Genomic DNA, 15,253 nt, shown 5'->3' on the forward strand with positions numbered 1-15,253 from the left:
AGAAGAATCGGAGACAAAATGAGTCTGTGATCATCATATAAATAAAACAGGTCAAGTGTTCAATAAATGAATTAAATGATTCAGTTATTCAGTGTGTTCATTGTCAGTGGAAACTGAACCGATTCATTTCAGAGAGTCAAAGAGTGAAACTGAGAGTTCAACTCATATTTACATCATCAGATTTCTGTTCCTCTCTGTACAGAGCAGATGTTCATACACTTACATGAGTCTGATGTCTCTGTTACACCACAAACATCAAATAAAGCACTTGTTTCATCATTTATCTGCAGATGTCTTCATGCTTCATTGAGTGAAGTTTATTTATAAACAAACACACGAGGCAATGATCAATATACTCATTGTTCAAATTCAAAAGAAATCACAAGACAAAGAAGCAATATTTAATATTTCTTTATTGACGTTTATTAAAAGCATAGAGAATGAATAAAGCAGAGACACAGAGTGTTGTATGAATAGTTGTCCACTGTTGATGTGAGACATGAATGAGAAGAAGAGATGAGAAGAAGAGAGGATCTACTCAGAACACAGATCTTTCTTCACTTCTCCAGTGACTGTCTGACCTTCCCGACTGATCTCACAGATCACTGAGTCTCTGTTGATCCATTCTTGTTCAGTGAGAGTCAGACTGCTGCTCCAGCTGTACAGACCGCCGTCTTTCTGTAGGACTCCAGCTCTGTTCTCCTGAGATCCTGACATCTTCCCATTCACTTTCCAGCTCAGACTCCAGTCTGAAGGGAAACCATTGCTGGCCACACACATCACTGTTGCTGTCTTCTTGCTGGAAATCTCTTCACTGGACGGCGGCAGGACAATCACTTTAGGAGCAGACACACCTGACATACAGAGATACAAAAAGATGTGAGAAAAAGATGAAGAAATTCAAAAGCAATCAAATAAATCCATAATAAAATATATAATATTAATATTATTTACTCTGTTAATGCACTACACTTATTATAATAGAAACACAGTAATAATAAAACAATATTTTATATGAATATTTGTTTCCTGTGATTCAAGTAGCAGCAACAACAAGGTCATGGGTTTGATTCCCAAAATCTGTACAATATCTTGACTGCATTATAAATCACTTCATATTAAAAGCATTTCGCAAATACATAAAAATGTCAAAATACATCAATTTCTTGTCAGTGGTGTTTGAATGTTAAATATGTTTAATATGATTTTATCATATCATAGTGAATCTTATAAAGGTTTGTAACAGAAGTTTGTGTAAATATTCAATCGGGTCTCACTGCGCTTGCGTGGCGTTCTGTGATAAGCGGTTTAATCGCGGTTTCATCTCTTGTTGTTTTGTTATGCGCTGACACTTTTATTTGTGGAAACATCAAAGCCAAAGAGATTTGATAAATCAGCAAAGCAATATAATTAGCAATATAACAATAATCATTTATAAATCTTATAAAGTTACTAGTATCTCTTACAGTTCCTTGTTTGATGTTTTTAATTTCTATCTAGCTTTTATTTCTATCTGAGCTTGTAGTTATTTATGAAGTTCACTTTAAAATGAATACTGAATATATTTAACTCAAGATGTCTTCTGTTAACACGTGTTTATATAAAGCGAATCTGCGCGCCACATGAAAAAAATTAAAGTAGCGCCGCTGTCAGACACTTGGATCTTAAAATGTGTTAATAAAGAAAAATAAATTAAGATTTGACCTTCTTCTTTAAATTCAGCAAATTTATCATTAAGACACAATGACTTCAGTCTAGAAAAAAATCTCATAATATAACATGATTTATTTTAAAACCCATGAACATTAAACGCAATAAGGTAAAGAGTTTATTATCTCTATGCATGAAATATGTTATATCAGTAAACTTGCCTGGCTTTAATTTTTTTATTATTTTAATTCTTATTTAGATTTTTTTTTTGGAAACGTACACATTTAATTTTACACGATAATAATTTTAATACTGAAGTGTTTGATTTTTCCTCTCGTGAGCATTTAAACAACATTATGTTTATATCACTAAATTACATGCTGTCTTCAAAAGAAATCTCAATTTATATTCAAAACGCTCTTACTGAGAATTAAAAATTAATTAATAAAAGAGAAATAGATGCTTCATAATATAACTGCATGCTGAAAAAATCAATTTTAAGAAAGTAATTAGATAATTTTTGTACTTACTGCCGACGTCCAGTCTCGTGCCGGTGCCGAATGTGTACCACAGTGATAGAAATAAACTGAGCAGCTGTACAAAAACCTCTGAACACTTCACTAACGCTGACTCTATAACAAACACATTTAACACAATGATTAAACTCTTTATGAATTGTGTTCTGATATGATCAAATATTTCTGAAAAGGTTTGAAATCTCTTTAATTACTCGTCTTTTTAAAACTGTATTATTTTATTAAATCATCATCTAATGAGTTTCTTCACTACAGAAATTGTTTGGATGAAATGTTTTTCTGTGGATTCTGAATTAAATTCTTGTATGACAAAATCCACAAAACAAAAGAAACTTGTAATACAGCTGTGCTAAGATTGGGTTTGTTTGTGAACATCACAAAGTAATAGCACTGGGCAAAGATTAATCGCGATTAATCGCATACAAAATAAAAGTTATTTTTTGCATAATATATGTGCGTGTACTGTGTCTAATAATTGTGTATATTTAACCACACACACATTCATATATTCATTTCAGAATTGTTTTACTTATATATAATTGTTTTTAATTTATTTTTAATATAGAATATATAAAAATATAAATAAATATATATAAACATGTAAATGTTTCTTAAATACATACATGAATGTATGTGTATTTATTTATACATAATAATTACACACAGCACATACTCATATATCATGCCAAAAATCACTTTTATTTTGTATGCGATTAATCGCGATTAATCTTTGCCCAGCACTACAAAGTAATAAAACATCAGATGTCTCTATCTGTTACTGATATTCTCTTCTCCTGCAGTTTCAGATCACTGAAAGTCTACTAAACACATTCAACACCCTGTTTAACTAAAGGGTTAACTTAGGAGAAAATCTGCTCATGTTATCTCAAACAGTTCAGTGTCCCTTCAGATCAAGAGAACCAGAACAATTAAATTTGATTTAAAGAACTGCACAGAAAAAAATGATTCATTCAATTTACTCAATTTATTTAAGCTACATTTGAACAAAAGTTTTTGTTTTTTTTTTTTTTTTTTTTTTTTTTTTTTAAATGTAGCTTAATAAATGTAGCAAATAAATTGATTGCGACCAATTATCTTAAAAAATTGAGTTAATTGAATTTATCTTTTTTTAAATGTGTATTTGTGTTTATAAGAAAAAAATAAGCTCTGAATCTTTCAGTAAGCAGAACTTTATACACAATTGTTTTGTGTGTTTGTCTAAGTTAATAGAGACGACTCTGTCATTGGGCCGATGTGTGAATCTTTATAAACTCAACACAAAACTTTCATCATTCAGTGAGATAAAGAAGACAAAGACTGTAAACAGCTCTACTGTAGTGTTTGTCTGTTACTTTCATCTAAAATCTGAGAAAGATGTAAATGTTTCAGTCATTTGATTGAGATTTCTTCAGTTTGTAAATGTAAGTGACAGTGAAAGAGGAAACAGATTTGAATTTGTGTGATTGTGATGAGATGAGAGCAGAAGATCAGACTGTCAGTCAGTCAGGACATCACAGCTCCTTCACTTCTCAATCATTCACTGGAAACATGACAACACAAACTCTCATCTGTTCTCTGATCATTTCACTTACAGGTCACATTCAATGACTGCATCTCAATCTTTATTCATCTTTGTGTCATGATGACTAACACTGATCTGATGCTTGTGTTGTTTTTCAGGTTGTTTTGGTGAGATTATTCTCACTCAGAGTCCCAAAGTTCAGATGGTGTCAGGAGGAGAAAGCGTCTCTCTCATCTGTAAATCCAGCAGTTCTGCTTTTCAATCCAGTTTAGCTTGGTATCATCACACACCTGGAAAAACACACAAACTCCTTTTCTCTAGTGTTGGTAACCGAGTGTCTGGTGTGTCTGAGAGATTTACTGATGAGAGATCAGACACAAACTTCAAACTGAATATCAGAAATGCTCAGTCTGAAGATGCAGGAGATTATTACTGTCAACAACATGCTCAGCTTCCATTCACACAGTGATAAAGAGTCGTACAAAAACCTCCTTCAGTAAAAGAGGAACTACAGACACATCAGTTTTGCTCTGATTATTACTGTAAATAAAAATAAACCATTTAATAAAAATAAACAATTTTATCACTGATATTTCACCCTCATCACTACCTATGAAACTGTGTTTACAATCAGAATTAACTCTTGATATTGTGTCATGTAATACAGTAAATAATTAACATAATTAACACATCAATAATTAATCCAAATATTTAATATAATAATCCACAAATAATAAAATCTCATCTGAAAACAATGAACATAAACATGTAGAAACCGTCAGTAAAGTATAAAGTTGTGTTGTGATGTCAAGAGATAAATATTTAAATCAGTGTGAGTCTGTTTGCATATCAGATGAGATGTTTCAGATCTCTGAGAGTTTATAGTGCTGTGAGTTTAACACTTCATAACTCAACACAACACACAAAACTAAACATCAACAATGACCTTCACCATCATCTTCATCTGGACACTTTTATTCTCATTACAAGGTAGAATCAAGTATACATAAATACCTTATCTATAAAATGTGAATGTGTCACAAGGTGACGATCTTTTTAAGGGCGGAACCAAAGTTAGGGAAGTTTTGGTTCCGCCCGGAAGGTTTCCCCACCGGGCCACATACGAGGACGGACCTTCTCACTTCCTGGTTTCCAGGACAACGGAATCAGGGGTTGACGAGCCGCAGGTGAGAGGAATGAGGCCAGCGAAGGGTGATTGGAGGCCGTATGAAATATATAGCTCTGCTGAAACACAAAGAGAGGAGCGATTGACACGGAGCGATGCACACGAGAGGCGGTTGACACGGGGGAGTCCCTTTGCCAAAGGCAATACAAAGACACGCACCTTTTAAAGAGCCCGAAGGCTCTGTTGATCCGGGGATCGCTGAAGCGAGCGGAAAGAGGACAGAGCCACAGGAGGCGAAAGGAAGGCAAGCTGTGGATCTTTAAGGAGGAGCCCCCCGAAATCGCTGGAGAGTTAACTGCTGCGTGTTGTTGTGTATCGTAGCGCCGAGTTGGGCTCGCCGGATACGCTGCTTGGATCGCCGTATTGCTCTCTCTCTCTCTCGTTGGACCATAGATTTATGCAAAGGAGGATATCGACAACCTTATAGGTGGAATACTAGACGGACACTAACGTGGACGAGAGGAACGGAGGAAGAGGGAAACTTGCTGCTGTGAGTTTGCATCTGTGAAGAAGTGGTATGGTGGCTGGAAAAAGCCTCATTCATGCATTTGGAGTTATTACAGCGTGAAGTCAACCTAGGACGAAGGCAGACAGTAATTGTGAGTAACTACATCCCTTGAAGTAGGTGTTTTGGATACAGTTGATCTAGATAATCGTTGTTGAGTGTTTTCAAGAGAGAGTGAGTGGCCCTACCCCTGTCCCAGTGTGGTGGGTGAGCCGAAGGGTTTTGTGTGGAAGCAGCTACAGTGACGACAACAACCAAACACTAGGCCGTCTACCATCTCCCTTTTCTCGCCCAGAGCGAAGTAGAAGAAGACGGGTGTCATCGTGTGCACTGAGCGTGGTGGGTGAGTCTTTGGATGATAGAAATTTTCACTTGAATTGGTGCTGTGTAATGCTGTGTATTGCAGTGAGAGTGCTGTGTCTTGTCTGACGTAATCCCGCCTTCAGTCACTCGCCCCGGGACGACAAAGAGGAAAAACGGCGCTAGAAAACATCTGTACAATTATGCTGTAGTGTGCTTCAGTTTAACAGTGTTACGGAGTGGCGGTGAAGAATTGTGCGATTGACGGTGTGTGTGAGTATTACACCTACTGTTGTTACTTTACCCGTGTCTGTTCCATCATTAAAGAGTGGAGGCGAGTGAGATCCGCCAGCCCGAGGTCTCGACGAAAGGGCGCCCCGGTCCAGTTTTCGATCGACCAACGGGTCTCGAGGAAAGGGCAGCGCTCGACCCGGTGTGCTGGCGTGACGTCCTCGCCCCTCTGCCAAATCAACGAGTCCGCCGAGTGGGTCTTGGCCCCCGGCGTCTCCTTGCGAACCACTGTCTAATCAACGCACTGCATAGCTAGCCAGCGTTAAGCCCGCCATCCGCAGTTCTCTGTGGAGAGAAAGAGAGCCAGCGTGAACACTGAGATATTGAGTTGTGGAGAGAGCCATACCTACCTGGAAGCTGTAACCAGCACAGAGGTGAGAGAAAACCTTAGAATCAATTCACCGTGTCCTTGCATCCCAACAGTCATCTGTGGAGAGAGAAAGAGAGCCAGCGTGAGCACTGAGATATTGAGTTGTGGAGAGAGCCATACCTACCTAGAAGCTGTAACCAGCACAGAGGTGAGAGAAAACCTTGAAATGATTCACTGTGTCCCTGTGTTCCAGCAGTCGTCTGTGGAGAGGAAGAGAACTAGCATGAACGCTGAGATACCGAGCTGTGAAGAGAGCCTAGAGGGGCCGTTATTTTAAGTTCCCCTTTTCCCCTGCCTTATTTATTAATTTTAAATAAATTAAATAAAGTACATTTTAATTTATGCCTACCTTGTGTGTCTGGTCATTGGGGTGGCTTTGGGAATCTCCTCGAGGTGGAGAAAGGGGCGTGACCTTATTTACATCTGGGTCCACCCCGACTTGTGACAAATGTAAGTATTTTTTTTTGTATGTCTACATTTAAATCTTATTTATCTTTTTTTCTTTCAGGGTGTAAATCACAGATCACAGTAACTCAAAGCCCTTCAGTGAAAACTGCAGCACCAGGAGACTCTGTTACTCTGAACTGTAGACTCAGTTCTCCTTCAACCTGTAGCACACCCTGTCTGTCCTGGTACTTACAGAAACCTGGAGAAGCTCCTAAACTCCTGATATATCTGACAAACAGACTTCAGTCTGGAACTCCATCAAGATTCAGTGGCAGTGGATCAAATACAGATTTTACTCTGAGCATCAGTGGAGTTCAGACTGAAGATGAAGGAGATTATTACTGTCAGAGTTATCACAGTAGCTATGTGTTCACACAGTGATAAAGAGTCGTACAAAAACCTCCATCAGTCAGACTGAACAGATACACCTGACAGACGCTGCACACACACACACACACACACACACACACACACACACACACACACAGAGAGAGAGATACAGACACAATATTATGATTGTGAGACAGATCATTATTTTCTAGACACAGATTTTTCCAGGTTTTCCTATAAATCTTGTCATTAGGGCTGCCTGATTAATATGTTATGAATCCTGTCAGTTCTTCTTCATTGTGTGATTATGTTCTTAATTTAATTATTTTATGTTGATCACAACTGCTGTTTCAAGTATTAGGCAGCCAGACAAGAATTAAACATATCTTAGTTAACACTGTATACATTAATTTTACACCGTAATGTTAACTCAGTGTAATGGTTAATATGCTTTAGCTATGATTTGAACTATAAGGTAATTTACTGATTATTTATTTTGCTTGTTATCAGAAATAATCTAGATGATCTCTGATGTTATTGAGTCTGTGTGGAAGTTAAGCTTGGTCCACAAAAGCCGTTTGTTTATGTTGATGCTGCTGAAACTGTCTATATTAACACATTAATAGTTGATGATAACACTGTTGAACATAATTGTACACAAGCAGTCAGAAAGCAGAAAAATGGTTGTAAGATGAAAGATGTGAATTGTTTATATGTATGGTATTTATTTTAATTTTTCCAGAGAGGAGAGGGGTTGTGAGATGGGATTCGTCTTTCTCTCTTTATACCAAGGGGCTGTTGAATGCTTTATTCTGATTGGTTAAGAAATGTTGCATTGGTGTTGATTATTTTTGTGTAAAACGCACACCTGACCTATAAAATGTCTTGAATTAAGCACCAGAGCAATTGTCACAAGGTGATGATCTTTTGGGCGGAACCAAAAGTCGGGAAACTTTGGTTCCGCCCGGATGTTTCCGCCCAGACCGGGAAGAGGAAACACCGGACATCCGGTAGCATCGCGAGGGCTGTAATCAGCGAAATCAAGCACAGCTGTGCGTGTTTAAGAGGAACGCCGGTTGATTGGAGGATTACAGCACACAGAGGAGTATTTAAGAGCAGTGTAAATCACAGTTTGGGTGCGTGGTGTGTGAGTTGAGGTACGGAGCTGTGCTCGTCCGTTACACGTTGGCAGTTGGTTGCACTTTCTCTCTTTCTCTCTCGTAGTTCTCAGTGGATGTTACCGTAAGAGGAAACCCTGTGGGTAGAAGAAAACAACGGTGATTGTGACACGCTTGGAGTAACCAAGGAGGAAGGAAACGAAGCAGTTTGTAAACTATTTACCAAGAGGACCGCTGTGAGTATTGGCTCTGGATTTAACTGAAGCATAACTACTAACCTGTGTATTATCGAACGCCTCCAGGAAGGCGGCCCTACCCCTGACTTAGCGTGGTAGGCGAGCCGCAGGAATAAGTGGATTCAGCAGCCATAGCAGCAGAACTAAAAGCTCCGGCCGTAGTACCATTGCCCCCATCTGACCTTAGCGAAGTGGAGGACGTCGGGCGTCTCGTGTGTACACTTGTAGTGTGGTGGGTGAGTCCATGTCATTTGAAAACCTTTCACGTTGAAGTGGTGCTGTGTATTTGCTGTGGGTTGCTGTGCAAGTGCTGTGTGTCTTGTCAGACGTACCCCGCATCATCCCTTCTACTGAGGAAGAGACGGAGAGGCTGGCGGTTGTGAGTAACATCAATTATTGTACGCTGTGTGTGATTCAAGTGTAAAGTGACGGCGTGGGCTTGGGAAGTCGCCCCGCCCGTGTGTCGACAGTTTCAGAGTGTGGCGGTGAAGACTTGGAAGCTGGCAGTGCGTGTGTGAGTACAACCACGAACCTGTATATTGCTACTTTACCTGTGTGTTCTACCTTGTGGCAGAGTGAGAGGCGAAGGAGTTCCGCCGCCCCGTGGTCTCTGCAAAGGGGCGCCCCTGTCCGGTATTCGATCGGCCTACGGGCATTGAGGATAGGGCAGCGCTCGGCCCGGTGAGACGGTGTGATGGTTCGCCCCCTGCTGATCAGCGCATCCGCCGTGAGGGTTTTTGCCCCCGGCGCCCCCTAGGAAAACCATCGTCGTTCGCCTTTCTGTGCAGGCCAGCTGTCGTAAGCCCGCCCCCGTACATTGTCGACCAGAACGCCGTATAGCGAGCTGAGGGAGAGCTACACATGTCCGAGCTGTAAACAGCAGAGAGGTGAGAAGTATTCAAGTTGCACTAACTGTGTTGTTGTGTCCAAGCTGCCTGTAAAGGAAGAGAGAACGAGAGTGAACGTTAGTAGAACGACTGTGGACAGTCATACATGCCCCGAGCTGTAAACAGCAGAGAGGTGAGAAGTATCCAAGTTGCACTAACTGTGTTGTTGTGTCCAAGCTGCCTGTAAAGGAAGAGAGAACGAGAGTGAACGTCAGTAGAACGAACTGTGGACAGTCACACATGCCCGAGCTGTAAACAGCAGAGAGGTGAGAAGTATCCAAGTTGCACTAACTGTGTTGTTGTGTCCAAGCTGCCTGTAAAGGAAGAGAGAACGAGAGTGAACGTCAGTAGAACGAATTGTGGACAGTCACACATGCCCGAGCTGTAAACAGCAAAGAGGTGAGAAGTATCCAAGTTGCACTAACTGTGTTGCTGTGTCCAAGCTGCCTGTAAAGGAAGAGAGAACGAGAGTGAACGTCAGTAGAACGAACTGTGGACAGTCACACATGCCCGAGCGGTAAACAGCAGAGAGGTGAGAAGTATCCAAGTTGCACTAACTGTGTTGTTGTGTCCAAGCTGCCTGTAAAGGAGGAGAGAACGAGAGTGAACGTCAGTAGAACGAATTGTGGACAGTCACACTTGCCCGAGCTGTAAACAGCAGAGAGGTGAGAAGTATCCAAGTTGCACTAACTGTGTTGTTGTGTCCAAGCTGCCTGTAAAGGAAGAGAGAACGAGAGTGAACGTCAGTAGAACGAATTGTGGACAGTCACACTTGCCCGAGCTGTAAACAGCAGAGAGGTGAGAAGTATCCAAGTTGCACTAACTGTGTTGTTGTGTCCAAGCTGCCTGCAAAGGAGGAGAGAACGAGAGTGAACGTCAGTAGAACGAACTGTGGACAGTCATACATGCCCCGAGCTGTAAGCAGCGGAGAGGTGAGAAGTATCCAAGTTGCACTAACTGTGTTGTTGTGTCCAAGCTGCCTGTAAAGGAAGAGAGAAAAGACGGGAGTGAATGTTAGGAGAGTGACCTGTGGAAAAAACCATACTTACCAAGAGCTATCAGCAAACCGACAGGTGAGGACGATCCCAGTCCAGGTTAAACGAGTCTTCGTGTCCCAGTCGAAGCCTGTGGAAAGAAACACAAAGTGGAGTGAGCAGTGAAGTATCGGCCCAACGTGACACAGGTACCGCAGTTAGAGAGAGAGATAAAAACCCCAAGTTCACACTATTTTGTCTTTGCCTCCAGGAGAGAAGAGGAGGGCGCCACGGATAGCGGAGTTGGCAGGAGCCTGTGTTCCCCGTCCCCTCCCCCCTATATCTTGGTCACCAGCCCCTGGAACCCCCGTTGCCCTCTTCCCCTTCCTGCCACCTTTCCGTGCTGTGGTCTGCCTGGAAGGCAGAGAGGAAGCTAGTTTTAATTGCCCCTTCCCCATTCCCCCAGTTATTTTAAATATTTAAATAAAGTTTGTTTTAATACTTACCTGCTCTCGTGTTGTTTGGTCATTGGGTTGGCTTTGGGGACCTCCTCGAGGTGGAAGTTGAGAAGGGGCGTGGCTTTAGGTTTAGTAGCCAGCCCCTAGCCGTGACACAATGTTTGTGGTAACCGTGGTATAACATGAATAATTGACTCTGGTCCTTTGAATTATTAGAAAATAATGCATAATGAGCAATATTTTTTAAATAATTCAACGGCCCGTTGTCAATTAATCCTTATCTACACAACAGTTAGCTGGAAAGAAGTTGTTGTGTGCTGTGAGTGATGATACGGTGTCTTACGTTGTAGTCTGTGTTGATTTATAAAGATCATAAGTTGTGTCGTGTTTGTCTCTTAAAATACTTTGTTCATTACTCCTTCAGCACTCAATATTGTTTGTGTCTATAGGGGGCAATCTTTGACTCTTGATTGTTACAAACAAAAAAGGGGAAATGAAGTCCAAAGCCATTTCCAAGAATACTTCTGAATTATTACAAACAAATATACAGCTCATTTAGCCAATAAATAAAGTATTATTAAGAAAAAGTAAAAATAACACAGAGCACAAAAAAGAAAAGCAACAAAGCCAGGATCAAAATCTTTATGCTCATAGTCAGCCAGACCTTGTCATGATTTCGGTCTTATTGGCTGCTTTGTCTTTGTTTTCACTATGTGTTGTGCTTTTGTTTTGACAGCTCCACACGTGCGCGTCTTCCACCTGGTGATATCATTATCTCTGACTCTTCTCACCGGCGTCCCGCACCTTATCCTTATTGTCCAATCTGTTTTGATTGAAATTCCCCTCGTTTCCTTTGTTCTTTGCAAGTTCGTCTTAGTATGTCCATGCCCGCTAGCATTGTCTAGTTCCTGTCTTGTCGTGGTTTAAAAGTTATCTTATTAATATCTGCGTTCTCTGCTGCCTTTGCCCATAGATTCCCTGCCCCGTTGACACTCGGTCAAGGATTAGTTTCCAGTGTTTGCCTTCACTCTGCTGGATCGTGTATATTCACTGCTGTCAGTCTCTCCCGGCTGGTGTGGCAACAGTCAAGTTTCGTGCACTCTCAGTCAGTGGATTCTCTGAGCGCTATCCAACGTCTTGCGCTGTCCAGCGCAAGTGCGCCTTTCCAGCGCGTAATTCTGCTGAAGACTCTGACATCATATCTCTCTCTCTCTGTGCCCCTCCAGGAATCTCTCTCCGTATCCAGCCAGGATTTTCTCCCTGTTCCCTGTCAGGATTTCTCTACTGTGTCTACGGATTTTGTGGATGTCCTACAGCCCTGCTGTGTTTCCCACATTTGAGACCTACCGAGAGGACATCGCTGTGTACCACCTCTCCAGTGTTATCTATTTCATCGCACCTATCACACACAGACACAGAGTGTTTTCTATTATACATATTTACATATCTTCTGACGACATTGAGTGTTTATCTATTATACATATTTTCATTTATCTGAAGCCATTGAGTGTTTCTCTCCTCTACATACCTGTCAAATAAACCTCTGCTCTGGGATTTCTGAGTTCTGTGATTCCTAACAGGACGAACTTGCCAGAATGGATCCCGCGGAGGTTGATGATCTCCGATCGGTGCTCGCCCAGCAGGGCTCATGGTTGGGACAACACTCGGCTCGTCTCACTACAACATCCCAAGAGGTTGAGGATTATCTGTCCGTATGGCTGACCTTTCTTCTCGTCTTGACCAGGTCAGTCATGATGCCACTCAAACCAGTCAGCCGTCGCAGACAGAGCTTCATGTTACAGCCCCACCTCCATATGATGGTAATCCTGCCTCCTGTCGGGCTTTTCTGTCACAATGCTCTCTGGTTTTTGCCCTCCAGCCCCGCCGCTATTCCTCAGAGCGCACCCGGGTTGTGTATGTGATTACCCTTCTGGTTGGCAAGGCGCGCGAGTGAGCTACGGCCGTGTGGGATGCCCGCGATCCTTGCTGTCGGTCGTTTGATGAGTTTCGCGAGGAGATGGAGAAGCTCTTCGACCGTTCGGTGCACGGGGATGCCGCTGCGGCTCGGTTGGCACATCTGGTTCAGGGAAGACACACAGTTACAGAGTACGCCATTGAGTTTAAAACCCTAGCGGCTGCCTGCCACTGGAATGAAGCGGCTCTCCGAGCGCAGTTTGTTGAGGGGTTGTCTGATGATCTCCAGGACGAGATAGTTGTCCATGATCTTCCTCCCTCACTGGATACCATCATTGATCTCGCTCTCCGGATCGAAGCCCGGAGATTGCTTCGCAATCAGCGACGCTCCATTCGCCAGCGAGCGTTTTCGGACGAGACCACCACTTCCCTCTCCTCATCATCTTTACCTTCTGCCGAGCCAGAACCTATGCAGCTGGGGTGCATGCGCCTGTCACAGAGGGAGAGAGAGAAAGACGCTTACAGAAGGCTCTGTGTTTGTATTGCGGGAAACCCGGACATTTTGAAAAAGGCCTGCCCGTTAAAAGCCGCTGCCCATCAGTGAATACGGGAGTGTCCCGGTTGTCCCGGTTGTCCCAGTTGTCCCTCTCCAATCCCCTGTGGATGTCTGGTCCCTTAAGGGGCAGCAGATGGCGCGGATTACACATTGCACATCTCCTGTGAGTCTATCTGTGTCTGGTAATCATCGTGAAGAGATTGTGTTGCATATCCTTCATGCTTCTCTATCTCCTATTATTTTAGGGAATGGATGGCTAGCGCAACACAATCCTCACGTTGATTGGCAGCATAGTGTTATTTTGTCTTGGTCCCAGTCTTGTCATGTGTCTTGTCTTGGTTCTGCTGTTTCTGGTTCTGTTCTTTCTCTTCCTCAGGTATCGGTGGTCGATTTGGCCGGGGTCCCGGCGGAGTATGCGGTTATTGCTCAGGTGTTTAGTAAAGCCCGGGCCACCTCCCTTCCTCCTCCCCAGCCATATGATTGTGCTATTGATCTCCTCCCCGGCACTTCTCCGCCTAAAGGTAGACTTTATTCTTTATCGGGTCCTGAGAGAGAGGCTATGGACCAATATATTAATAATGCCCTCCGTGCTGGTCTCATCCGTCCCTCCACCTCACCCGCAGGGGCGGGGTTTTTCTTTGTTGAAAAGAAAGACGGCTCCCTGCGTCCTTGTATTGATTATAGGGGTTTGAATGACATTACTGTTAAGAATAGGTACCCCCTTGCTTTAATGTCTACTGCGTTTGAGCTCTTGCAGGGAGCGCAGGTCTTTACTAAGCTAGATTTACGCAATGCCTACCACCTTGTGCGTATAAGAGAGGGAGATGAGTGGAAGATAGCATTTAACACTTTGAGTACTGCGTTTTGCCGTTCGGGCTTTGTAACGCTCCCTCAGTCTTCCAAACTCTGGTTAATGATGTGCTGAGAGACATGATTAACAAATTTGTCTTTGTGTACATAGATGATATTCTCATCTTTTCTCCCTCTATGCAGGAACACACTCAGCATGTCCGCCGAGTTTTACGCCGGTTGTTAGAAAATAAGCTTTATTTTAAGGCGGAGAAGTGCGAATTCCATCGTAAGTCAGTTTCGTTCTTGGGTTTTGTTGTTGCCCCAGGTGAGATCCGTCCCGACCCAGCCAAGATCAAAGCGGTTGCCGAATGGCCAGTCCCCGAGTCCCATAAGGATTTATTAAGATTTCTGGGTTTCGCCAATTTTTACCGGCGATTTATCAGAAATTATGGTCAGGTTGCTCAGCCTCTTACTGCTCTCACTTCCACTAAGGAGAGGTTTGTCTAGAATTCTAGTGCTCAGGAGGCCTTTGATAATTTAAAGTCCCGGTTTATCTCTGCTCCTGTTCTCTCTATTCCAGATCCGGCTGCTCAATTTATTGTGGAGGAAGATGTTTCGGATGTCGGGGTAGGCGCCTTTTTGTCTCAGCGGTCTGCTAAGGGTGAGACGGGCCGGCCGGAGGGGGAAGTGCCAGAGGAGTGCCCAGCGGGTCGATTATGGGTTCCGAATGCGCTTCGCTCTGAGGTCATCCGGTGGGGTCACGAATCCAAGTTTGTTTGCCATCTGGGGGTTCGGAGAACGTTGGCTACCGTACGTCAGCGTTTCTGGTGGCCCTCTATGGGTCCCGATGTCAGACAGTTTGTGTTAGCCTGTCAGGTTTGTGCCCGTAATAAGGCCTCTCATCAAACCCCTATTGGTCTGCTTAAACCGTTACCCATCCCCTCTCGTCCTTGGTCACATATCGCCATTGATTTTGTAACCAATTTGCCTAGTTCTAAGGAAACACTGTTGTTTTGATCATTGTAGACCGCTTCTCCAAGGCGGTTTACTTTGTCTCTTTGCCCAAATTACCCACTGCCAAGGAAACTGCCCAGGTAATGATCGAACACGTCTTTCGCTTACATGGTCTGCCCACAGATGTTGTTTCTGATAGGGGTCCTCAGTTTATTTCTTGTTTCTGG

The 15,253-nt window shown here is 42.8% G+C and overlaps 1 protein-coding gene, 1 long non-coding RNA gene and 1 gene segment (V, D, J or C); 2 read left to right on the forward strand and 1 right to left on the reverse strand.

The window, feature by feature from the left end:
- Positions 1–395: 395 nt before the first annotated feature.
- Positions 396–2,376, reverse strand: LOC129425782 (Ig lambda-2 chain C region-like; the record flags this gene model as incomplete). The annotated part of the segment is given in 2 exon segments: positions 396–854; positions 2,181–2,376. Coding segments are annotated over 2 exon segments (516 nt in total), but the record flags the coding sequence as incomplete, so codon positions are not given.
- Positions 2,377–3,336: 960 nt separating this feature from the next.
- On the forward strand, positions 3,337–7,222 carry LOC129425783 (uncharacterized). The gene is made up of 4 exons (XM_073863882.1): positions 3,337–3,780; positions 3,867–4,173; positions 4,521–4,540; positions 6,869–7,222. Exons 1-4 carry the CDS (start codon positions 3,660–3,662, stop codon positions 7,186–7,188), a joined length of 768 nt encoding a protein of 255 aa, XP_073719983.1. The 5' UTR covers positions 3,337–3,659; the 3' UTR covers positions 7,189–7,222.
- On the forward strand, positions 4,738–6,702 carry LOC129438108 (uncharacterized). The gene is made up of 2 exons (XR_008642445.2): positions 4,738–5,742; positions 6,027–6,702. It is a non-coding gene; the product is annotated as an uncharacterized lncRNA (long non-coding RNA).
- Positions 7,223–15,253: the final 8,031 nt, after the last annotated feature.

This window comes from Misgurnus anguillicaudatus, chromosome 25 (genome assembly GCF_027580225.2).
Source record: "Misgurnus anguillicaudatus chromosome 25, ASM2758022v2, whole genome shotgun sequence".
NCBI lineage: Eukaryota > Metazoa > Chordata > Actinopteri > Cypriniformes > Cobitidae > Misgurnus > Misgurnus anguillicaudatus.

What these genes read in the sequence shown, in the direction of transcription:
- LOC129425783 (XM_073863882.1), top strand. Translation starts at nt 3,660, where the DNA reads ATGAGAGCAGAAGATCAGACTGTCAGTCAGTCAGGACATCACAGCTCC. An exon ending in GCTCAGCTTCCATTCACACA is followed by an intron (nt 4,174 to 4,520) that starts GTGATAAAGAGT and finishes TGTGATGTCAAG; the next exon opens with AGATAAATATTTAAATCAGT. An exon ending in AGATAAATATTTAAATCAGT is followed by an intron (nt 4,541 to 6,868) that starts GTGAGTCTGTTT and finishes TTTTTCTTTCAG; the next exon opens with GGTGTAAATCACAGATCACA.